The sequence below is a fragment of the Medicago truncatula genome, chromosome 1 (genome assembly GCF_003473485.1).
Source record: "Medicago truncatula cultivar Jemalong A17 chromosome 1, MtrunA17r5.0-ANR, whole genome shotgun sequence".
In the NCBI taxonomy this organism is placed as follows: domain Eukaryota; kingdom Viridiplantae; phylum Streptophyta; class Magnoliopsida; order Fabales; family Fabaceae; genus Medicago; species Medicago truncatula.
Window position 1 is genome coordinate 43,977,518 of NC_053042.1, and position 26,078 is coordinate 44,003,595.

Sequence of the window (26,078 nt, forward strand, 5' to 3'; positions counted from 1 at the left end):
TATTGTCATATCAAATGTACAGATTTTGATTCTTTTTTTTCTTCTTCTTGGATTTTACTTATTAGGAAGGAGAGTATCATCGTGTTTTGCCGATTTGAGTGCAGGGGTATTGTATCATTTTAAGATTCTTACGCAACAAGTGATGTTTTCACTTGTTGCAATAGTTAGCCGAGTTATGCTGGCGCTTATCTTACTATACGTTGCAACTACCGAAAAATAAACAGCATTGGTATTGTAGTTTGGTTTCGATGCTGAATGCAGTTTGGTATTGTCGAGTTAGTAGGCCATGATAGGATACGGGAAAGATAATGCATGTAAGAGTGAAACAGGTACGAATCATAGCTTATAAAGCACTGATACAAACACAAACATCGGACACGACACCATGTAGGACACTAGACAGGCCTTTAGTTTGAAGTTTCAATGTTACATAGCCATAAAACAAGAGAAATTGACGTATATTTCTGTGAAGCAAAGTGTGCATACTCACATGTTAGCTTGCGTTGTACACAAGTCCAGGCTGCCATCATTTACTATGATTGGATGCTCGTGTTCTTGATAATGTGGCATGTATAGTGACTTGATTTATTTTATAATTTTAGTATTACTAGTATTATCATGCAACTGCAACTGAACTTCTCCACTGCCATAACAAAGCTAGTTGGATTATTAATATATCAGACAGATACACAGATTACTTAAGAGATGTAGTAACAGGTAAGATTTGCATAACTCAAGACTTCTTTAATAATCCAACAATTGAAGTCTATGAAGTATTCTCGAACCAACAATTGAAGTCAACAAAACCTTAAGTGTTGTGGCTGAATTTTTTTCTTAAATTTCCAGAAATTGTAATACATCTTGTTTCAGTTGAAGTACCGGATATACTACCAGTTGTACCAGGCCTTGCCTTTGAATGGAGGGTCCTCACACTGAACTTTGTGTATCCAAAAAAAGCTCTGGACTGTGTCACAATCTTTCTCATTGAAGGTGTGTTTGATGTCCGGCATGTGTCAGTCTTGGACATTGACGCGACACCAACACATGTGATTACATTGGATTATATCATTTTCCAAATTATTATTGGTGTCGGTGTTCATGTCATGTCTGTGTTTGTCTTAGAGCTTGATAGCTCATACTTTATCCATGTTGCATCTTGTGGATAGCGGAGAAGTTTGGCCAATATCGACCAATTATCAGTCACATCATCTATATATACAAAAAGGTTTCTACACATAAAAGCAAGGTGGTGTGCTCTACCCATGCGGTCTCTCTGCCATGCAAATTAACAAATCAACTGTAAAACACCATAGAACTCAGCTTTGACAGACCCTGCCTTGATACAATCAATTGAAACAAAGTTATTGATATCACATATGGTGGCTCATATTACAGTAATTAAAGCAGTTTTATTTGTTGGTATGTTGGCTTATCTTTTTGAGTTTGTTAGTTAATTTTTTTTCCTTCTGTTTTCCTTCTCTGCTTTGTATATAAGAGGTGTTCTCGTTAATTAATATTTGTAATCAGCAATCTCAACATTTGATGAATAATAGATGTATATTCAGAAATTCCTCTCTTGGTATGGTATTCAATAGCTCATTCCATTTTTTTCACACGCCATAAAATGACAGGAACTATTTAGCTCTTTGCTTTCGATATGTATGTTGGTTTTGTCCAATCCTTTTATGGCTATGCCAGCTTTGGAACAAATTTGAAAGAGGTGACCAAACAGCACTCTAAGAAAGATAGTAACCCATAGCCATGTAACTTTTTCTATAATCATACTTCTAATGAAGCTACAGTGCAGTCATATAGTTAGTTCAACTCGCACGAGAGTCTTATAGTCGTGAAATTTGAGGTCATTGTCAAAGAAGGGTAAGTAAATCAATCTTTAGATTCTGAAATCAGTTAATCAAAACTTAAAAGCTATACATTGTCAAAGAAGGGTAAGTAAATCAATCTGTAGATTCTGAAATCAGGTAATCAAAACTTAAAAGCTATACAAATTAAAAAGAAAAGTGTCATACACATCATACTCACCCTTTTCTTTTATATTATTCTAAATCAATTTGAAGAATGCTTTATAAGATTAGGAAGCATGAACAAAACAAATACACTCATCATCTAAACTTATTTGGAACAAACTCAATATACTTCTCTGTTGTGTGTTTTCCAGATGCCTTTTGACGGATTTGAATGTGTTACTTTTACAATTTTCTGTCTATGTTGTTGTGGTTTCTTTGTCGCATTTTCTTGAGAATCGTTATTTACCTTGATCATCACATCAACTTTCACAATGTGATGATCTGATGTACCTTTGGAAGAAAGAACTGAATAGGAACCAGGAACAAACTTATACGGTGAATACGATGATGATAATATGTAATCTACCCGAGTTCCATACTTGCATGTCCCTTGCACACCTGCATAATATTAAGATTTTAGAATAAATAGTATGATACCAAAAAGTTGAAGTTCAAAATTAATAGATTATGAAGTTTCAAAATTGTATTTGTACTTTGGCCTTTGGCAATCATGACAACTGATTCATATTCCCCTGCATAGTTCTTAGCATCTGTATAGTCTTTACTCTTCAGGTGTTTCATCACTTCAACCTTTGGTGTTGGCTTTCCCATCTCTTCATAGTACTAAACACAAATGAACCAATACAAAGAAAATTGATTTCTTCTTTGTTACTTTTAAGACCAAAGAGAAAAATAAAATGAGACAAATAGGAACTGAGAATCTGTTGCGTGATGGATATATATACCTTGACAATATCTGTCCATCTTTCTTGTGAGTAATCTGATTCGTCGAGTGAATTAAGTCCCCCAGCTAAGATGTGAGGCTCGTCGTTTGATTGGATTATTGCATTTATCTGCTTCATTCGCCAATTCTCATCAAGGTGATCGAGGTGAGTGCAGTAAAAGTTTAGTTCACCTGCTTCAGGTACATCGATAGTTGCCTTCAGAACATTCCTAGGCCAAGAAATAACAAATTTTTCATGTCACATTCACTCTTGTTGTTTTCAAATGTTGAATTTTCATTAACATTTTGTTAGTTTTCTAATGGATGTTCATTACCATGAGATACCTTTGAAGTAAAGTAAGAAACTCCTTCTCAATTTAATTATTATAAACATAAAAATAAATAAAACAAGCTTTACCTGAATTACATTATACTCTTATCATTTTCAAATTATTATGGTTTATTTGTTCTTTTCAAATTTTAATGTTGTATCAACTATTTTTGGTCAATTATACTACTCCCTCAATCTCTAAATAATAGTCGTTCAAGATTGATGCACAGTTATTAAGAAAATGATTAATTGTGTTGATTTTGATGGTAAAATTAATATCATTTACTAAAACACCCTTATTAATTGTAGTTAATGGAGTAGTTAAGTTGGATGAAGTTCAATAAATAAGGGTATTATAATGGGAAAAAATAATAAATGTTGCATTGATATTCTAAAGTGACAATTATTTTGAAAAAAAGAAGAAGGTAAAAAGACAATTATTGTGAGACGGAGGGAGTATTATCTTATATATTTTCTACACATACAATAATGAAGAGATATAGAGTGAATGAAGGAATGAACCAGCAAAAAAGTTGGAAATCTTGTGTAGTATGCCACTGAAGTTGATATGTTCATCATTGAAATATTTGGGTGAGTTTTTCTTGAAATAATTAAGTTGTTAATTGCACTATAAAAAAAATAAAAATAGTATCAGTCTCAACACAAGGGAACATTTGATGAGTAAGGACAAGAAAAAATCCTTAAGGATGAGTAGGTGGTGGGGATCAATCCTGTCTCGTGGTGTACAGCTATTAGTATAGTTGGCAAGCCGTGTATCTATCATTCATTATCAATGGCATGTAGAAGAAAACAAGCAAAGAGCAAAAATATATACGTAGTAGTTTCAGGATTTCTACACTTTTGAGTAAAGTTATGCATAAAACAACATGGAAAGAACGTCATTCCTTAATCATTTTGTTTGGACTAATTAAAATAAAATTTCAATGTGACAGTTCAAAAGATATTTTTATATGGAAAAAGTTTTTCAATAATTTGTGGCTTTATGAACAGAAAAGCAATTATATTCTTCTCTTTCTCATGCAATGGATCAAGCTCAAGCACGAAGAAGCTTCCACAAGAGCAAAAAGATTTTCTCTCACGACTAAATGGAATCTAAGATGTGTAGGAAATTAAAAAGTAGACAGAAATAATGGATGTAAAAAAAGTAGACAGAAATAATGGATGTAAAAAAAGTAGACAGAAAGAAATAAGGTTCATGATTTTTTTTTTTAAATCACAAAGGTTAGTTTTTTTTTTTTAAAAAAAACTCGTATCCGATCCAAGAATCGACTAATCCGAGGGGACCAAACTCACCACCCACTTGTGGTTGTGGGGGCCCATTTAAAGTCAGAGCAAGCTCTGTATGGACTTAGCCCACATAAATTGGCACTAGAGGAAATCGAACCTGACTGAAGGAGCAAACTTCAAGATCACAAATCAACCACTAGGTCAACTCCAAATAGGTCACAAAGATAGTATGTTAATCGTTCTTTTAAAGAAAGTTAGTATATTAACTGTTTTTCGAAGGAATTCGTAAGTTAATGGTTATGTTGGTATTCATTTTCATACGAATGCGTATTCTAATATATGAATTGTTGGCTTGAGACAATGACACAAAAAAATAACTATTCAGGATAATATAAAGTGACAAAATAAACAAAATAATAAAGATGTAGCTCTATGCGAAAATAAAGAAGAGAGTAGGTGAATTATTGGCACATTTATATAAGATTAAAAGAAATTATTTGCACATTCATATAAGATTAAATAAAAGTGATTCTACTTATGAAATAAATTAATAAAAGTGATTATGAGATAAAATAATCTAAGAGATTTTTATATGAAGTAGAAGTTGACTCATGTTTGTCTACAATATTAAAAATTATTTTCTAATATTCTCTTTCATCTACCACAATGATTAAAATTCAGAAATTTCTCAAAAGCTACTACAAAAAGTTTTATTTCTTTTTCTTTCTCTAGAATAACTTGTAATAATTTGCAACAAACATGCTCATATCAAGTCCAATACATTATTTTCTTTTTACCTTTCATAAAAATGTTATTCAAACCATAATAATTAAGATATCTCACCTCAGAATTAAAATCTTTCTCCTATCTCAAATATAAACAACAATTCATTGATAAGTTATGTGAATAATATAGATGGAAACTAACCTGATATCGGTGTGATCAAAGATTTTGTTGACATTCCAACGTTTGATAGGCCATTTAGAGAAAACAGCATTACCATACTCCGGCGCCCAGCTTTCTGCAAACACATAATTCATCCCTAACGCCGCCGCTAAATCCGACAATGGTTTCATTCCATTTTCTTCTTCAGCTTTCACATCTTGCAATCCCAATATATCTGCATCAACCTCTCTCAACACTTCCACCAATGTTCTTCCACTCTTCACATGCTTATAATAATGGACCCCACTCGTTGACGCTCTTTCCTTCTCGTGTTCCGAGAAACTTGATTGTCTGCTTCTTAACATCGATATCTCGTTATCCGGTAAATTTATTGAAACCCTCGTTTTCGATTTTGTTAACTGTACGAGGTTTATGTTTTTTTGTGATTGAGTTTGTTTCAGTATGCTTTTTGGGGGTCTGTCGTTTGTTGACTTCGACCGTGAGTTTATGTCGAATGTGTTGGTTTTTCCGACAACGTTGTTTTCGTCTTCAAATGTTGTTGTTGTTGGAAGTGCTGGTGCCATTGAGAAAAGTGCGGCGTTGAAAGTTGCGACCCGGATTTGTTTTTGAGTACCCAATTGAGTGTTTGGATGAACCGTTGATGAAAAATTTGAGCTTGTTTCGTTTTGAGATTTTGGGTTGTTGATTATTGTTACTTTGGATTTTGATCGGCGATAATTTGGACACCGGAGATGGGAGAGGAGACGACGGAGGTTTTTGTTGAGGAGTTTGAGCATGATGGAGAAATGAGGGTCTTGGTTTGTGGAGATCATAAGAAAATGGTGATAATTGATTAGATTGTGAAGATGAAGAAATTGCAGAGTTGTTTTCAACTCTATTTTTGGTTTGTGTTTGGCATGGATTTTTTGTGTGTTAATTGAATAGTAGTGTGGCTTGTAAGGAAAATGTAAATTGAAATGAGATGGATTTATTGATTAGATTAGGGACTAGTTGAAAGATTGCTTTGTCTAATAAGGTAGAGTAGAAAAGGGGAAGGATCCTTCTTGGAAATGAGTTGGTGAAATTTGATATTCCTTTTTTTCTTTCTCTTGTTTGGCTTGTGAAATACTAGAATAGATTAGTGAGATTTTGAAGAAGATGCCTTATTCAATCAAAAGACAAGAAGAAAAAAATAAATAAAAGAGATGAGAGATGCTTATATGGCTAATGACATGCTCCTCAACTGCTCCCAAAAAACAAATAGTAGATGATTGCCTTCCTTTTTGGTTGTTTAATGGACAATTCTTTAAGGTTATGTATAATTAGAACTTAAAAAAGATTAAGTTAGACAAATAAAGGCAAGTGAGTGATTTGAGCTAAATTGGATGGAGAGATATTCTAGTTCTAGTTGGAAATGGAGACAAAGCAATCACATCACATAAGTGATTTGTGTTAAGTTTATAGCATTGTAGGTAAAAAAATATTCTTAATTGTTTTCCTTGTTTGACTAAAATACATAAGAAATTAAACTAATAATATTAATAGCAATAAATGAGCCAACAACTTGAGGTCCACCAAGTGAAAGTAAGATACTTGTTTGGAACTCAACATCACAAGAAATCCGCCGTACCAATCTCCAATGAACCTAACCCAGCTGCAATTACCGTTTTACTAGTTTTTGTACTACCAAATAATCTATACACTTATGAATGTTGACTGTAGAGAAATGAGAGCTTCAATTATTTATAATTTATTTATTTGATAAAAATACAATCCTATCTAAGTTGGAGTTAGGACCACATATGATATATATATATCATCAATTTGGTAAGGTGTGGAATGGATTATGGATGCAATGCTAATGCCTTGGTGAAGAGTAGGTACTAATTGTGGTGGCATGGTGGTGGGTATCTACCTCTTTTTTGTTTTGTAGTTAAAATAAAAATGTTTTATATTTATAGATTGTAAGTTTTCATAAAAAGGTGAAATAGATATTCTAGTCTATTTTCATGATAAATTATTTGACTTGTGTGTGCCTATGAATAAAAAAAGTTCATATAGTAAAACAAGAGGTATGTGCTCAAAATGTACCCTACGCACTCAACAATGAACGATCGCACCAGCTAAGGAATGTATATTTGTCAATGATAGAATTTAATAAAACATTTATTCATTACGAATTGTCACTTTCTATATGAAAAAATTCACGATAGAAAGTAAGATGAATAGTGGAAGAGAAAGACACAAGGAATGGTCTCTTCACATTGTGAGCCTAGGTCATGGCTTGTTGTATATATAATAATTGTGTGAAAATGAGTTTTTTGCTATAGAAATTAGAAAAGGGGGTAGACTTGAAGTCAAAAATTAGGTATGCACTAAATTCGACTATCTAAAAATAAACTATTTTTCACCGATTGACTAATGGTTGAATCACACGATATGAAGTAGTAGATAATTAAGGTTCAAACTCATACTTTAATATATCTGTAATTATCTTTTTAATTGTACTATGTGTTTATTTATATTAATCTTATTTTTAAGGGGGTGTTTATTTATAAAGTAATGATATTTATTCAACTATTTTGTGATAACTTATATGATAACTCTCTTTCATAATCGCATTGTATTATTACTTTCTCTCTATTGGTTCTTCGAATCAAACACAAAATTCACATGTATGGAAAAAACCACTTGAGAGCCGGAAAAAAGAAAGAAAAAGGTCATGTTTGGATTGACTTATTTTGAGCTTATCTACTCCCATAAGCTTTTTTAAAGGTGTTTGGGTAAATAAATAAAAATAATTTATCATAGTTTTATAAGCTGCTTATGTCATATTTTAATAAGCCTAAATTTTCAGTTTACCCTCCGACTTAACAAGGAGCTTATGAATTTATGTAACCTCCTTCGATTCTCTCTGAATCCACTTTTTCAAAACATATATATTAATTATAATGTTGGTTATCTTTGGCAGTACATGAGTAACAAAATTGATATATACTTATCTTATTAAATTAACACACGTAACTAAGATTTTTTTTTAAGATTTTTATTATTTTTTTGTTACGTAACAAAATGAAACTGAATATTAATATTTTTTCCTATATAAATATTTTTTTTGTTACGTAACTATATACTTATCTAATGTTAATTTTGTCTTATATGAATATTGATTTTTTTTAAGGATGAACATTGATTATACTATATATATAATTATAATTAATATATTATAATATTTTTTTTACATCTTGATTAATTTTATAAAAAAATCTTGATATTGTGGTTCGAGTCTTTGATTTTTTTGTTAAATTAAAAATATTTAAAATTTTGATAATTGCTTATGTAATGTCACTTCCAAACACTTCAATTTATGTAAGTACTTTTTTTGTGTACATATCCAAACATAAATAGCTTATCAAGTATAAGAGCTTATGATGTAAGCTCTAATGTTATAAGCCCTAATATTATAAGCATTTATATAAGTTGTTTATCCAAACGGAACCTAAATCCAAGAGCATTATCAATATAAGCACTGCTCAACACACTTAGGATGAAATTATTCGTCAATAAAATGATAAGTTACAAGTTCAAACACTATTCAAAATATTCTCTAAAAAAAATAAGTTATAAACTACTAAAATAAATTATAAGATCGTGATGAAACGACAGTTATCAAACATATCATTTTAATCATCAAATCTATTAATTATAAACCGGTCACTCTTCAACTCAATATATATTTATATGTGTATATGGTCATACACTCATTCTAGACTTGAAGATTTAGTGTTTGAGATATACCAAGTTTAAAAAAATAAATAGTTGATAAAACAAGGGATAAAATGGAAAGAAGGAGTATCGTCAAAAAAGAAAGGAATGTGAGAGAGAGAAAAAAAAACTAAGACGTCGACAGCAGGGTTCGAACCTGCGCGGGCGAAGCCCAACAGATTTCAAGTCTGTCTCCTTAACCACTCGGACATATCGACTTGATGTTATAATTCGCATACTATTATTATATATTTCGTTTTGTGTCTAATGTCTCACATTTCTAACTTTGCCGGTGGATTATCAAAACAGGATAAATTGTTCAATATTTCTTTGCATAGAAAGAAAGAAAAAAAACTTGTACATTGAATGTTTGAGGTCCCTTTAATCGTTATGAGATGATATATATTACTATGATTCAATGGTGTGAGATCGGAGAGTGAGTTTGGTTAGTGAAATACCCCTTAAAATCTAATGTAATATTAATTATGTAATATTCAACTTTACATTTATAATAAATAATAATATACTTGAATTTGTTGACTCTGAACCGGAAAAGGAGGGTTTTGTTCAAGTTGGGGAGAAACAAGTTGGTTTTACAAATTGAAAAATCAACTGAGAAAAAGTAACATGAAATTTGGTGATTGTAGCTATAAACAAAAAGTTAAATGCGTGCTTAACAAAAAAAAAAAAGAATTTTGAAAAGAGAAAAGTCATCAAGAGACCAAATCATGATATAGGAACATGTGTTCATTGAAGAGATCATCCTTAGAAACATAGATATGATCACCAGAGGCCTAACATTTGTGTCTCTTATGATAGGAGGAATACGCAAGAAAGACACACTCATGATACCTAAAATGAAGTTTATTTTAGTTGTAAGAAGAATTGAGAATATGTAAACAAAAGCAACCAAATAATTTGAGAAAGTTATAGTCAGGTTGATGAGAAAATATGTCGGTACATCAAATGAAATGTTGTAACAGGAATAGCAACCTATTTGTCTTTTCCATGCAATAGGCTTAACAAACACCAAGCTCGGTTTATTGACAAAGGGTATTTTACATTGATTTAGCACAAGTCTTTGAAGATCCATGTAACTTGTTTCTCAATTGAGCCTAAAAAAGTGGTTCTAGAAAAGGACATATTGATCCATGTAACTTAATAGGTGGAAATTGACACAAAGTGGTTCTACTTGAAGATCATCTTCTGGGAGTTTTAATATGAATACTAATAAAAGCTCTGATCTTGGAGGTGCTTCAATATGAAAGTGGTGTTGGTGTTGTTGCATTTGGTAGTGGAATTTTGATTAGTTAACAAAACAAAAATTATTTTAATCATTGACTTGTTTTGGATCCAATCAATCTTCTAGTCTTGATTCAGTTGCTAAACCTCAAAAGACTGATTCAAAAATATGATGGTTTTAGAGGTTTTTAAAATACTTCCTAACTAATCTCTGCTACATTTTCATCAAGTGATAATGAAATTGGTGTTGATTACATTAGTTCTTTGATTGAAGGTAATATTAATAATTCTAGTGTAGGAGAGACATGATAGGATTCAATAGAATTAAAAAAATTCAATTGTTGATATGGCGTGATCTATCATGAATAAGTTTAATATCAATCTATTTATGTTAAAAGTCATACTTAGTCTTGTTTTTTTTTCTTTTCTTTCTTTTCTTTCTTTGTAAGAAAAAGAAAAGAAAATATTAAATGTCTTGACATTTTTGGGATGACTCAACTCATAGTGGACCGAGTCAATGTCGGTGTTTCGCAAAAGATTTTTACGTGTATACCCTTATATTTAATAAGCATACCCCTTACATTTCCCATGTCGCCCTAAATAAATTTTGATTTCATATTTCTCTCTCTATCTCTCTCTCATCCCTAGATTCCCATCCCAATCTCACACCCTTTCCGATTTTAGTTTCTTTGCGTTTTCTTCCACTTCTCATCTTCATCTATGTTGTTCCTTCTGTATTACTCGTTTATATGTAAGTATCATCTGTCTCCTTTTATTTTTTTAGTTTTCAATGAGTGGTGTCTTCTTTCCCTATTATTCGAGATACCATGAATATATTACTCATTTTGAATTCACAAATTCATCTTAAATGTGGTTTGAAAACGAGATAGGGTTTGGAAAAAATTCAATTCTTCACCATAAATGGCTTTTTTTCTTTAGAAGAATGTTGTTCACACATTGTGTTCGGTTGAAAAACATCAGTAATTTACCAATATGACCCACCGACAGTTAACTGCCGATGAATTTTTAACCGGCTGCATTTAACTGCCAAGGGTATTTTCTTCTTTTACTTGTGTTTTTCAGCCAAACCTAAAGTGTCAACAACAATCTTCTTTCTTCAATCAAGAGGGTATAAGCCCATAAAAAAGAGATGAAAAAACGACTACCCAATAATACCAATAAGATTAGCGAAAAATAATAAACTAGTATGAGCACGAATTTGCTTGCTCGCATCACAAATTAGCCAAAATATCTATAAAACTATTCGCTTCACGAAACGAGTGACAAACCAAAGTTTCCCATGTTAGTTTACGAATATGTTGCACCAAACTTCACCCATCTAAACAAATTTTGGATCAAGATTGGTGAAGAAAAACTAAAACATCATCTTAACAATTTACCATGCATAAATTGAGCTTATTCACGATCAACAATATCATCTACAATGAAATACTTTGGAAATGTTAACTTGTGCCCATAAGACACATGTTAAGGTTCCAACGATATAAATTATGCATCGTAAATTGTGCCAATTTATTTCTCATAGAATTAAAATTTAATATTTCTCAATAAATACTTACTCTTTGTAGAAACTTTAACATGTGCCTTTTAACAATACCCAAATACTTTTTGTTTTTATTGGTATGAGTGAAGAAAAAAAATATTGGTTTCTTCACAGTAAGTAGGTCTATTTATGGTGAATAATTTCAATATTTTTACTATAAATAGATCCATCAATGATATAGAAGTTTTTTAATTTGTTTGTTATAAAACTTTACTGTTAATTTGTTCGCTATAAATTGAGCCTATCTCCAGTGTATTTATTTTAAAAATAAAACGTTTCAATGAAACTTTACCAGTATTATTTGTTTATTAATTCATATAATTTATTTTCAGTGATGAAACGAACTGCAGGAGTTGTGATTGATGATGCATCTTCTGGGCTTTGACGTCCTCTTACTGCCTCGCCACGTAAGGAGCGTGCAACTAGACATGGTCTTAAAGCAAAGTAACAAGGAGAGGAGGACAACAACGTTGATATGGAAGAGGAGGTCGTCATGACGATGGAGAATGTTGTTGCCCCTCCACCCGACATGCATGTCGCGAGAGATTCTTTTTCCAGAAGACCATAGAACTTGCCATCCCTTAGACCTTTGAGGATCATGTTGCTCATCAGCTATGACGGAAAGAGGTATGGCTAGCAATATTTTATTATGATATAGGGGGAGATTAGTGGGAAATGGGTGGGAGATAAGTAAGAAAGAGAGGTGAAAAATGCAAATGGAAGAATGAAAAATGAGAGTGAAGGTGAAGAAAGAAGAAAATAAAACTAATGGTATTTTGGGTTTAAAATGTGGGGGTATACCCGTTAAAAGTCCTCATGAAAATTAGACAAACCCACATTGGGGCCACAAATATAGGCACACTTCCTAAAACGCTGAGCCAATATCATCTATAGGATGTAGCGTGTGTTTGGTGTGGAGTTTGAAATCTGCGACAGCTGAAAAAATCACATCTCAATGCACTTTTTGGCCGTGAAATGAGAAGCTGAGAAATTCCAGCTTCACTCCAACGTGTGTTAAGCCCTTCCCACCACTAAACCAAACAGGAACGTAGTTGATTGATATCTTCTCTAATAGAACCTTTACTAAGTTGATCATCATAATATATTTCGCATGCATCCACTCATCATTCCTAGATCTGGAAGAATGTACACAAAACATCATAGAAAGACAGAAATAGATGACCACATATAAAATATTATTACTATGCACTTCAAGGTTAAGTAATATGGATCGTGGATGTCCTTGAGCCTCACATAACAACCTGAAAAGCCTGCAGAAACAAAACAGGTATAAATAGCTATTGAAAAATTAAAGAGGGTGTGAGTGTGACCCAAACAACCCAGCGAGTAAAAAGAAACAAGTTAAATATAACGGTCAAACTTGCATAATGCACTCATTTGTACATTTGCAAACATAGTATACAAAAACTAGATCCATCAAGTTTCTCTGTGCTATTGAAATCCGCTGTGATGAAATTTACACATAACTGTCTCTAAGGTCAGTTATTTCTCTGTCTATGTTGTTTCTCTTTCTGTTTTATTTCCTATTTTGGGGAGAGGGTGGGGGAATATGGACTAGGAACTGATTCAGTCTCAAAACAAACATCTTCCAAAATAAAATGTAGCAGCCATAATGGTGTAAATGACCTTCAAAATGAACCTCCTTGGAGAATCCTCTGAACTAACTGCACCACTTCACGATTCCTATCCATCAAGGAAAGTCTATATCTACTGCTGCCCAAGAAATTTGGCATGAATCCTAAATTCGATGGTGGTCCTACATGAAGGGCATTCCTTCATCCCTTGCTTCTCATGGAGCTCATTGCAATTCGGACACAAAACCTGATGCGCACATGGCAGAAAAACAACCGACCTCTCCTCTGATAGGCACATGACACACTCATGCTCCCGCTTCAATCTTCCACCAGCTGGTTTGTCTTGGGAGCCCCCTGTCATCACCGTCTCAGATTTCTTGTTTTCTTTCACCACGGATGAAGTACTTATTTTGGAACCAGATTTTAGTCTTAGCACAGCGATCTCCTTCTCTAGCTTTACCATGCTGTCCACATATTCCTGCAGTTGACTAGCTGCCTTCTTTCTGACGGCATCCTCCTCAGCTTTCATGAGTGCTTCAGACTGTTGTCTTTCTTTTCTAAAGTATGCAGCCTGTGCGAGGATTTTTTCTGTCTTAGCTCTCTCCTTTTTCACTCTACCCTGTAAAGTTTCCACCATTTAAGTAAGGAAGTAGCATAATAAGCTGTTTGAGTGTCAATTGTAAACAATTTGGCCATCATAAAAACAGAAATCATATTATTTAACAAGTAAATTGTGTAATATATGAATGTAAAAGTAAAAACAGTATGCACAGGAAGACCTGTTCCTACACTATAGCTCAATCAGATTCTAGTTTCTAACATATAAACCAATAAACTAATCAAAAAATTTAAACTGTGAAGTTATGCATATATCACCATTCGCCCTTGGAAAATCTAAAGGAATGCAAAACACTGGTTGAATTCATTTTTTTTTTTCAGCCTATGAATTAAACACTCATAGTTGGTTGAATAATTTGAATTCATATTATTTAACAAGTAAATTGTGTAATATGAATGTAAAAGTAAAAACAGTATGCACAGGAAGACCTGAGTGATAAATTACTGACTGTACCCTGTTCCTATACTTTAGCTCAATCAGATTCTAGTTTCTAACATATAAACCAATAAACTAACCAAAAAAATTTAAACTGTGAAGTTATGCATATCATCATTTGTCCTATGGAAAATCTAAAGGAATGCAAAACACTGGTTGAATTCATTTTTTTTTTTCAGCCTATGAATTAAACACTCATAGTTGGTTGAATAATTTGAATTCATATTATTTAACAAGTAAATTGTGTAATATGAATGTAAAAGTAAAAACAGTGTGCACAGGAAGACCTGAGTGATAAATTACTGACTGTACCCTGTTCCTATACTTTAGCTCAATCAGGTTCTAGTTTCTACCACATAAAACAATAAACTAATCAAAAAAAATTAAACTGTGAAGTTATGCATATACCATCATTTGTCCTATGGAAAATCTAAAGGAATGCAAAACACTGGTTGAATTCATTTTAATTGGTTGAGAAACAACAAGAAGCAACATTGAGTTGATATATGATTTGTACTTTTTAACAGTGAGACTGAAGGAACATCTTTCAGATATCAAGAGTTATCCGCTCATCTCACCTATGTTTGCAGTACATGGCTAAAATTGTCAACCATGCATATGTAAATATAAAAATAAAAAATTGACTATTCGGAAGGTCAAACTGAAGTAGCCATGTCTTTTTTAGGTGCCTATGCGTGTCCAGGGGCATGAGTCAGACCGTCAGAATAATAGAGTAGGTAGGTACTCGAGATACGTGCTAATATTAAAATTATTGAATAAAGTACACAGATTTTACTCAAATATATCTTCATATTAGTTATTATACATACTTAATTCCACATACCTCAGTATTGGCTAGAAGATTCTTCCCTTTTTCTATCTCCTGATGCAAGTTAGCTAACTTTTGTTTCTCTTTCTCCAGTTCATCTTGAAGCAAATCCAACTCCGTTTTCCACGACTGGGCTTGTTGAATAGTCGTCTGCTCTCTCTCCAGTGCTTGTTGATAACTTGCCATTGACTTTTCAGCCAACGACTTAGCAGACACCAACTCTTTCTCTAGCAAGGACTTCTTTGCCTCCAGAATGAGTATGGAAGAAGTGGCACTCTCAAGTTGCTTTTGATTATTTTCCATGGCATTCTCCACTTCAGAGATCCTCTTCTCAGCATTCTCTTCTAAAGATTTTCTTTCTTTTTTATAAACTTCAGTTTCTTTTTTCAAAGATTTAGACTCCACCTGAAGCTTGCGAAGCTTATCTGCTACCTGCATAACCTTCTTATTGGCCCAGTCATTCCAGCTTTGCACCTCATCCTGCAATTCTTGTGCTCGTGATACTAATTTCAAAACTTGTTCGTCCTTCTCATCCCGTGGGACAAACTTGCCCGAAGCCTCATCAAAAGGAATAGCAGCACAGTAATTTTGAACCTTTTGAGCGGCAGAGGAGAATGGCTTAGGTTTTGGTTTGGCTGTTTTCACTGTTGGAGAAGTAGATGTTGCATCCTTTGTGGGTAATTTTACAGCGCTACCTCCTTCGGGTAAAGCTGAATCATCATTGGTTGAAATACGGCATACTCCTGCTATACTAACTCCTTTTGTATTTGAGGAGCCACGTTTCATTTTCTGATTTGGAACTTCAGATGGTGGCTTGAGTTTTTTTTCAACAATCAAACCACTTACGCTTGTAAGCTTTCCTAATTTAACACCTGCTTTGCCACAAGCTTTAGGTTCTTTCATATGAAAGAACTTCTCCCTAAGCACTGATGTAAACTCTTTATGGTGTTTTCTGCTCTTCATCAGCTGAGAATTAGATTCTGATTTACTTTCCTGGGAGATATTTGTGAAAGTTGTCACACTCATACTTCCAATCATATCAGACTGAACATTTAACTTTGATGGGGCAGTAGAAGACTTGTCAGAGCTTTGCTCGCTAGAATCACCACCACTCAGTTGACCTTCTGGTGCAATGACTCGTGTAATACTCAAGTCATGTACCAGTAACTCCCACATTGCTTCAGTTACTGTTAAGGAGGGTTTTAGTTCCCGAAGTACACTGAGCATCTCTACCAAACTATAATGCAGTAACTGCTTTGTATTTTGAAATACAAAGTCTGCAGGAGTTTCAGTACCTTTCCCCTTCAAAGTATTCAGTGTGTTGTAAACAATATTTGTGAGAGGGTCTCCTTCTGTGTACAAGGACTTCCTTGAAACGGCCATTTCAGCCATTTCTTGACTGTAGCCTCCTAAATCAACAACCTTCTTGATAGCATTACTAAAAATTGCTTCCAAATTACTCATCAGTAAGTCCTCAAGCTGAGTTGCCATAGGATCCTTCCAATCTTCAACCTCGAGCACACCCAACTGTTGTTCTTCTGTACAACAACCTAACCCTAATTCTGTTGAATCGAAGCTTTGCGCATTTGTAAATTCATAGGGAGGGAAATCATCCTCCACACTTAAGGAACCATCTTCAGTAACCATTGAAGAAGACTCGTCATCTAATTTTCTCTTGTAATTACAACCTTGTTCAGAACCAACAGTTTTATCCATTTCTTCAGCCATTATAATACCCTTGTCTATCACCTCCATCTACAAATAAACCACAAAAGGGTCAGATCAGTGATTAAAAAAAAAAATAACAAAAATGATTACGAACAAAGGGAATAAAGAAAAAAAATATGAATACAAAAAATTGGGAGCCTCTATAGCACCGACACTTCTGATCAAATACGTGTCTAACACCGACACATGTGATTTCATTCATTTATGTCATTTTCTCAAATACTAGTCGATGTGTGAGTGTCATGGTCGGTGTTCGTGTCTATGTCAGTGCTGCATAGTTAGATTTGAGCTAAGGGACTAAAGGAGTTGGGGGGTTAAAGTCCAAGGAAAGAGAAAAATACTAACATAACAGTTAACATATTAACATTTGTCATTCAAAGAAAATCAGCAGCAATGCAAAAAACAACCTTTCATAAAAAATTGGGAACCTCTATAGCACTGACACTTCTAATCGAATACATTTCAAGTGTCCGACACAGACACATGTGATTCCATTTATTATATTGTTTTCTCAAATAAGTATCAGTGTAATGTCTAGTGTTCGTGTCTGTGTCAGTGCTGCATAGTTGGGAACACAGTATTGATGCACAAATCAACGGTAATGCAAAATACAACCTTTCAAAAAATAAAAAATTGCGAACCTCTGTAGCACCGACACTCCTAATCAAAGACGTTTCAGGTATCAGACATGTGTCAAGTGTCCGACACTGACACATGTGATTTCACTTTAATTACATCATTTTTATCAAATAATTGTCGATGTGTGTAAGTGTCATGTCCTGTGTCCATGCCAGTGCTACGTAGTTGGGAACACAGTATTGATAAAAAAAATAATAAATAAATAAGAGCAATGCAAAATACAAGCTTTCAAAAAAAACAAAAAAAAATAAGAAAAAGTAAACGAGCAAGTTGGGAATGAAAGAATAAATTGTAACCTTGAGCAAAGATCAAAGTGAAACGAGAAAAGGAGTAATGAATAACCTGTGTTGAAACTTGAAAGAGAAAGAACAAGTTAGAATCGAAAGAAAAAAAAAGAATAATAATAATAATCGAATAAAAGACAAGGAAGCTAGAAATGGGTTAAAATGAAAAAGGTAAAAAGGAATTAGGAATCGAAAATGGAGTAAGGAACGAAATGAATGTACCTGGTTGGGTTGCGATGATGGTGAAGGAATTAGCGTCACTCACATGCTGCTGTGTAAGAGTGTGAAATGTGTTTTCGTCTTTCGCAGTGGGTTTTGGGTTTTTGGGTATTACAAGGGTTAGGGGGTGCGGCTGATGGTGGTATTGGGTTTTTATTAGGCGCTAACTTTTTTGCTTGCTTCCGTGCCGTTGCTTCACTCTTAACAACCTCCGTTTCTACTCTATTTGGGCTGCCCTCCCTTGCCTTGAAATTAGGGTGGCAATGAACCGAACCAACTCGAAAATAGTTTGATATTCGATTCGATAATTGGTTCATTGGACTTGGTTCATGAATCAAATGAGTCGAACTTGAGTTGAAAATTAAGTTCGTTAAATAAATGAGTTGAACTTGAACTTAGTATGGTTCGACTCGTTTGGTTCATGAACCAGCTCGACATATATACATACACAATTTTTTATATAATATAGGATTTCTTACAAACTTCTTCTAATAATTATGCACTTTTTTCATATAAAATATCACTAATTGCTAATTTAATAAAAATCAACGATAATTGTAATACTAGAAAGAGGGAAAAAATTTAACGCTTTCACAAGGCTTTAAAACAAAGTTGTGCATAAAAATTGTCCCACATCGAGGAGTTTTGCAAAAGATTAGAGAGGAGAAGTATATATATACAAGCGGTGCATTACAAATACAACATATAAAACCAATATTGGTAGTATATATATGTCACCGGTAGTATATATAAAGTGTTGCTGCCTTTCTAAAGGTTTTGCATTATATTTTTTGTTCCTTTAAAGGTTTTGTATTTTTAGGTCAAAGACATGAATTTTTGACAAAAAAATATTTTTTTCAAAAAAAAGGTTTTGAAATGTGCAATTTGAGCAAATGAGGTGAACCTAACGAGTCGAACCGAGTGGTTCGTGAACTTTAAACGAACCGAACTCAAGTTAGAAAAAATGTTAGTTTCGAGTCGAACCAATTCTTATCGAGTCGAGCTCAGACAAATTCGACTCGACTCATTTTCAGCCCTACTTGGAATTACTTGTCCTTTTCTATAGTGTATTTTAACTCACATTCAACGCAACATTCTCACGCATGCGGACCATTTGATCATAAATTATCGATTGAGATTAAAATTGTGTGAAACTGACTGTATCAATATGAACCGTTAGATCGTATTTAAGTGGCTGAGATTATGTAATGCGTAAAACTGTGTGGAGCAGTTACAGCAGGCGATCCAGGTCGCATATTCTCGTGTTGGTTGGTCTTATTGTTATTCGATAAAATATTCCCTTCAGCATGATATTTTAGTATCACATAAAACATCTGATGACTTCTTCATTTCAACCATCAAACTTGAATTTCATAGTTTACATTTGTTTCTATCTCTCTATTGTTTGTTAATATAGATCCATGAAATTTAAATCGTCTAACTTATGGTATTATATGATCTTTAACGTTCACCTCCAAGTTGTAAACAACTTGGTTTGTACTATGTCTTCTTCTAAAGTATGTTTAAGCAATTTATTTTGCATTTAATAGTATATACACGTTTGTAAATAAGTTATTTCTATAACTTAAAGATAAAATAAAGTCTAACTATATTTTATAATGTATAAGCTATTTTCATAAGGTTCGATTGAGAGCATATATAAATTAGCTCAAAACAACTTACAAACATGTCATAATTAAGTTATTGAATTCGCAAAAATAGTGACACGGAATTTATGTCATTAAATAAGCTTGGATAAGCCAATTCAAACAAACTCTAAATCATACTATTAAATATTCCCTTCGGTCATATTTACAAGAGAAAATTGACTTTTTAAATACATTGAATAATGTATGTATCCAGTCAAAAACCTAAACCAAATACATAAATTATTTAATGTATCTAAAAAGTAAATTGTCTCTTGTAAATATACCGGAGGGAGTACTCATTTTGTTTCAAAACGAACGTTGATTATGAATTTTACACATGTATTAAAAAATATAACGAGTATAACAAAAGTAATTGTCCTTTTTATCAAATTATCTTTATTAATTATTCATGTTTCCACTATCATAAATGTAAATTGAATACAATGTTTTAGAGTAGAATATATAATATTAATTAGGAGAAATATTAAACCAATCCAAACAAACTCTAACTATGATTTTTTTTTTTAGGGAAAACTCTAACTATGGTTGACTATCATATTAACCTTAGTGACATATTAAATATTCAATTTGTTTCAAAATAAATAACGATTAAGTATTTCACAAACGTATTAAAAAATATAACAAGTATAAGAGAGAAAATATAATAGTCGTTTTATAAGATTATTCTTATTAATTATTGCCGTAAAGTTGAATATAATGTTTTAGAATTATGTATATAATATTTAAAAAAATAATAATAATAATAATATTAATTAGAAGAAATATTTGTTTCGACACAAAATTTGACATTGACGTCGTATATCTATACAACTTTTTACTTTTATATTATCTTTTATTTTATGTTGGTTCTTTTTTTTGTCTCCTTAAATCTGATTTTCACGCTCATATTCATATATGGTGTGGGATACAATGTCAATTTTGTTTAAATAACACATGTGATTAATTAAAAGGTACATTTGGACAAAAAATAATGTTAAATTGAAAAATCAAAATAATATTAATTTTAAACAATTTTATTTTAAACAAATCAATTTTGAAAAAATTTATGCTGTTAGTGCGACACTCATTATAAAGCACGAAAAATATTAATACCATTTGAAAATATTCATGCTTCTTAAAAAATTATTAGATATCGTTCAAAATAAAGTTATTAGATATATTAATTTATATAATAAAAAATTATTTACTAAATTACATTTATTGATGTAGTGACTAAAATATCTAGTCAATGCCATGCCATGGAAAATAACTCCGTCTTTACCAGTATAATAATAAATGGAATTTAAAATAAAATATTAGCATTATTAATATTACTATAATTAAAATTATGTGATTAGTATAGGTATAATTATATAAAATATAATTTATTTTGAGGAATTATATATATAACTAAAATTGACGAGAGTAAAATAAAATAATTCTACAATATTAACTAACAATAATCTATAATTTTTTGTGTGATGGTCATGGTTTGAACCCGAACCTTACAGATATTATACATTATCCCTGCTAACTGAGTTAAACTCACAGGAACACAATCGTCTATAATTTATCCATCTATCTATAACTTTAACATTTGCCAATAATCTAAAAATCTTAATTTTACAAGATAGACGATTCTAAAGTAATCCACATTATCAAAATCATACGTGGCAATCATTTTGTAAAAATATTAAATTAAAATATTAATATGTTTATAAGTAATTATTTTAATTATATTTTTTTAGGGGAATTATATTTTATGTTTTACGTCCTCGTGAGTTTAGCTCGTTGTTAGGGACCATGCATAATGTATGTAGGGTCCAGGGTTCAAACTTCGGCCACTAATAAAAAAAAAAAAATTTACTAATGTAACCAAATTGATTGATATTATCTCCTTAAAAAAATAATTGTTATTAAACTACTAGTAATTTAAGTGTAACATAAATGTATCTAACAACCATATATATATATATATATATATATATATATATATATATATATATATATATATATATATATATATATATATATATATATATATATATATATATATTTATGAATGTAAAGTAGCTCACTCAAATTGACATCGGAGAGAATCGAATATGAGATATCAAGAATGACACACTCTCAGATCCTTAGCCAAAATCACTTGGCCAATCCAAGTGGGTTATGTATCTAATCATATTAATTTTAATTTTGACCTTAATTCATTCAATGGTTTAAAAAGATATTTTTTGATAAAAGCAAAACGATATTCATTCATTCAAATTGATAGAATACATGAGATACAATAACTTAATCAACATCGCTAAAACGTAAATGGTGGGTATGCGAACAAACTCACACCCAAGTTAATAGCATACGATGGCAAAATGCCTAAAAAATATTATGATGAAAATCTAAATCACCATATTACCCATGCTTCCGGATTTGGCCCAAATCATTGATTAAATTTTTGTTTGACTGAAGCTGATCTTGCAATAGAAACCAAACAAACACCACAATAAGAGGCGAAATCAAACTGTGATTGACTGAAGCTGATCTTCCAATAGAAACCAAACAAACACCGCAACAAAACGCATAATCAAAGAATGTTGCACAAGACGACGAAGAACACAACGTCACACTGAGACGACGAAATCATGAAAAAACACAGATAAAAAATTTGATATATGTGGAAATCACTTATTTATATAGAAAGAAACAGAAAAAGGATGTGTAAAGGTGATTCTAGGTAATAAAAAAATAAAAAAAAATAAAAAAGACCTAAAATCACCCCTCCTATATGAGTGAATGAGTAAAAAAACTTAGAAAGAAGGTATAGTTTCTCTCACTAAGAAACTAAGGTCGGCTAAGTGTTTTGACCAAATTATGTCTAATCTCATGGTGTATAAAGATGAATAACACATATAAGAAAAATAAATGTATTATTCATTAAATAATAAGTGCATCAAAATAAGATGACAAAATAGGTCAACTTACATCGTCACGATCCACTACCAACAAGTCTATAATGATCTGAGTGGGTCAACTAGAGCCTAATTGAGGTAGTTGATTGAAAATCTTATCCCCTCCCCATTTTATGGCAGGTCGGCAAATTGTCGATCTATCCATTCATTAATAATTAAAAATTTAGAAAAATAATGTAAAAATAATTAAATTAAAGATCATTTTAGGCGACCAAAATTCGTAACAAACGAGGCTTTAAATATATTTCCTAAAAAAACTATAAAAATGATCATTCAAAAGTTAATGATTCATCATAAGAAAATAAAAATCCGCATAAGCCAACAAAATAAAAATTTAACGAGTTCCAAGATTGAAAGGTATTTATAAATACGAGGTTAAAATCATAAAACCAAAGATTTAATTAAATAAATTTTCTCTCTCTACTATCCGAGTTAAATACAAAACACAATCAGTTAGAAATTTGAGGATGATTTATAAATAAAGAAAAATTAATATATTATCCTTAGATCTGACGGACCAGCCCACTCTACCATCACCGCCTCTTTTTTTTTCTTGTGAACTAGGCGTAGCAAACTGACTTAAAGTGAATGATTCAAAATCTCAACTCATCCCGTAAAAATATAATGGGCTAAACAAACTGAATCGACTGGACTAACCCATATTGTCGTTGCCAGAAAAATTATTGATCAATTAAAGTTTGATTGCTATAATAATGAAGATAATTTATAATGAAAAAAATATAAAATATTTATATTATTCTAAAAAGGAAACATATTTTAATTGCAATCTATTTTTCTAGAAAAACGGAGAAAGTGGAAATTAAAGCGGGTTAATGCATGTTATACTGTGAAAGGGTATATGAAGGAGTATGTAGAAATCACTGTGGAATGAAGATCTTACCTTTTAAGGTCTTTAGATCCATCCATATACTATTGGCCGATTGACATACTGCAGATAAATCGCGCAAAAATACGATAAATGTCAAAGGTTCTCCAATCGGCCACATTAGCCACCTCAGGTGCAACATCAGGCGATAATATTATGGTTTAGGGGTTCAACATTCTTGGGTCATTCCCACCATCACCGTATATTATTTGAAAAATCGTCGATTGCATGTGTCCTCCTCCCAGATGACAAGTCAAAGGTTCTGAGAATCATGCAAGAATCTCGACGTTAAGATGAATTTTGCATCGATGTAACATCCACAAACAAATGAACATGTTGAAATGGTATACAAAAATGTCCTCAATGGATTACGTAAGAGATTGGATAAAACAAAAGATTAATGGGATGGGAGCTAATCAGAGTACTTTAGGCATGTCACATTAGCCCTAATCATCGACACATGAAACACATTTTAAGTGGAATTGATATAAGTGGAATTGACATCAACATCATTATGGGTTATCCTATTAGAAGTGTCCACTTCATACCAAAGCAGGAGAATAAGTCTCAACTTACTATAGGAAGTAAAAATACTAGCGTATATAATTGAGTATGCTACCAAACTCAAGGTTGCGAACAAGTTCAATACAAAGATCAAACCTCGAAGTTTCATGGACGGAGAACTGGTCCCACAAAAGACCAATGAGGTAAGAAAGATAAGTATGAAAAATTAGCAACTAGAAAGGAAGGACCATATTTTGTAGGAACAAGTCTTCATTTAAGTGTCATAGATTGTGTTTTGTAATAGACGAAGGCATACAAAGCACTACACATTCGTTGAACATAATTGAAATGGATGGATGAGGGCACCACGACTATTATCGTTGTTTTTGTAAATGTCAACAATTTCAAATACCCAATTATCTATCACATCTGGTCCAACTTAGATTCAAAGCTATCTCACGGCCTAAAACCCTTTCGCCCATTTTTTCCTTATAGTGTATGTTTGTTTCATGTGGAAAGAATCAACTTGATTAAAATGATTCTAAAAAATTGATTTTAAAATTGTTGTTTTTAGATTTTCAAACTGTTGTATTTGGATTACCATATTCTATTATCTACCGAAGTTGTTACTAGGTTGAGTCACGACCATGTCGCTCTCTTTAAGACGTTTCGTGGCACTGCCCAAAATTGTGCAAGGCAGACTAACAACAACGCCGCCTCTAGGATAAAACAAGCACAACTACAACTATACGATTAACTACTGCACTGTAGAAAACCGTTCGAAATTTACACATTCGAATATGGTACTAAGACCACTCTTTAATACTGAAACCACTTTAATATGATATTGTTACCACTCTCTTATGGTATTGAGACCACTCAAATATGGTGTTACCACCATTCTAACTTTAATTTCTCCAAAGTATCAATATGGCACTACGACCACTCAAATATGGTGATACCACTTTCCACTTTTTAATTTCTCCTCAATTAAAATATTGAAAGAATATTTATATACTGTTAAGATCATTCTTAATTCAGACGGAACATTATTATTTCAAAAGGGACTATGATCTTAATAGTACTTTTATTCCGAAGGGACTTATATTATCAAAGGGACTATGTTTTTAAGACCATTCTTAATTCCGAAGGTCTTAAGAACACTCTTAATTCCGAAGGGACAAAAAAATGGAGATGGAGAGAATAAAGACTCGTCAACACGAGTCAAGAAAAGGAGAAGAGAGAAAGAGTTCCCGACAACTCAATGAAACTCTTAGGTGTAATTTTTGAACTAGGTGAACTCTCCTTTTTTAGGGATAATTTATAACTAATTTGGAGAAACTTAAGAATTAAGTAAACTTAAAAATTAAGCAACCCACAGATCAGCTCAAGTAACAAATTAATCGGATCAGTTCAAAAAGAAACAAATCCACAAGATTAGATGAAACAGACTAATGAAGCAAAGATAGGATATTCAGTTGGATTCTCAAGCTTATCACAACAAACATAACCTAAAATTAGGGAAGTGATATCCATGAATAAATAATTATTATTTTTATCATTATCAGGTATTTAAAATTAAATACCACTGTTTAAACACTACTGATGTGTGTCTTCTATTTTATTTGGGACCCCTACATTCTATTTTTTCAATTCACACAATACTAGATCAAAGTTTAATAACTTGGTGTTTAATCTTCCAACCTTCCAATTTCTTTTCATCTTCACATGTTCCAACAATCCCCCACTTGAATTTAAAATAACATTTCAAGATGTAGATGTACTTGCGACGAAGATATATTATACGAGTTGAACATAAAATAAAGGGTTAATTAAGTTTTTAGTCTCTACAAAATAAAATTACACTTTTTAGTTTCTGTGACATTTTTTTTAAGCATTTTAGGGACAAAAAATGTTGATGAAATTTTTTGCCAAA

General features: G+C 32.1%; 2 protein-coding genes and 1 non-coding gene across 7 annotated transcripts; all 3 read right to left on the reverse strand.

Moving 5' to 3' along the window:
* Window positions 1-1,947: 1,947 nt before the first annotated feature.
* Window positions 1,948-6,555, reverse strand: LOC25484798 (uncharacterized). The gene is made up of 4 exons (XM_013613788.3): window positions 5,255-6,555; window positions 2,771-2,978; window positions 2,519-2,648; window positions 1,948-2,423 (listed from the first exon to the last, which is right to left on the reverse strand). Exons 1-4 carry the CDS (start codon window positions 6,043-6,045, stop codon window positions 2,146-2,148), a joined length of 1,407 nt encoding a protein of 468 aa, XP_013469242.2. The 5' UTR covers window positions 6,046-6,555; the 3' UTR covers window positions 1,948-2,145.
* A 2,558-nt stretch (window positions 6,556-9,113) lies between these two features.
* TRNAS-UGA (transfer RNA serine (anticodon UGA)) lies at window positions 9,114-9,195 on the reverse strand. The gene has a single exon. It is a non-coding gene; the product is annotated as a tRNA-Ser (tRNA).
* A 3,936-nt stretch (window positions 9,196-13,131) lies between these two features.
* On the reverse strand, window positions 13,132-18,453 carry LOC11427665 (putative E3 ubiquitin-protein ligase RF4). Of its 5 annotated transcripts, none has more exons than XM_039829837.1 (4): window positions 18,135-18,453; window positions 17,971-17,981; window positions 15,277-17,016; window positions 13,132-13,997 (listed from the first exon to the last, which is right to left on the reverse strand). In XM_039829837.1, exons 3-4 carry the CDS (start codon window positions 17,014-17,016, stop codon window positions 13,512-13,514), a joined length of 2,226 nt encoding a protein of 741 aa, XP_039685771.1. In that variant the 5' UTR covers window positions 17,971-17,981; window positions 18,135-18,453; the 3' UTR covers window positions 13,132-13,511. The 5 variants fall into 5 exon arrangements, with proteins under 5 accessions (XP_039685771.1, XP_013469244.1, XP_024639828.1 ...); XM_013613790.3 differs by having other exon boundaries at window positions 17,925-17,981; XM_024784060.2 differs by lacking the exon at window positions 17,971-17,981 and adding an exon at window positions 17,925-17,970 and having other exon boundaries at window positions 18,135-18,452.
* Window positions 18,454-26,078: the final 7,625 nt, after the last annotated feature.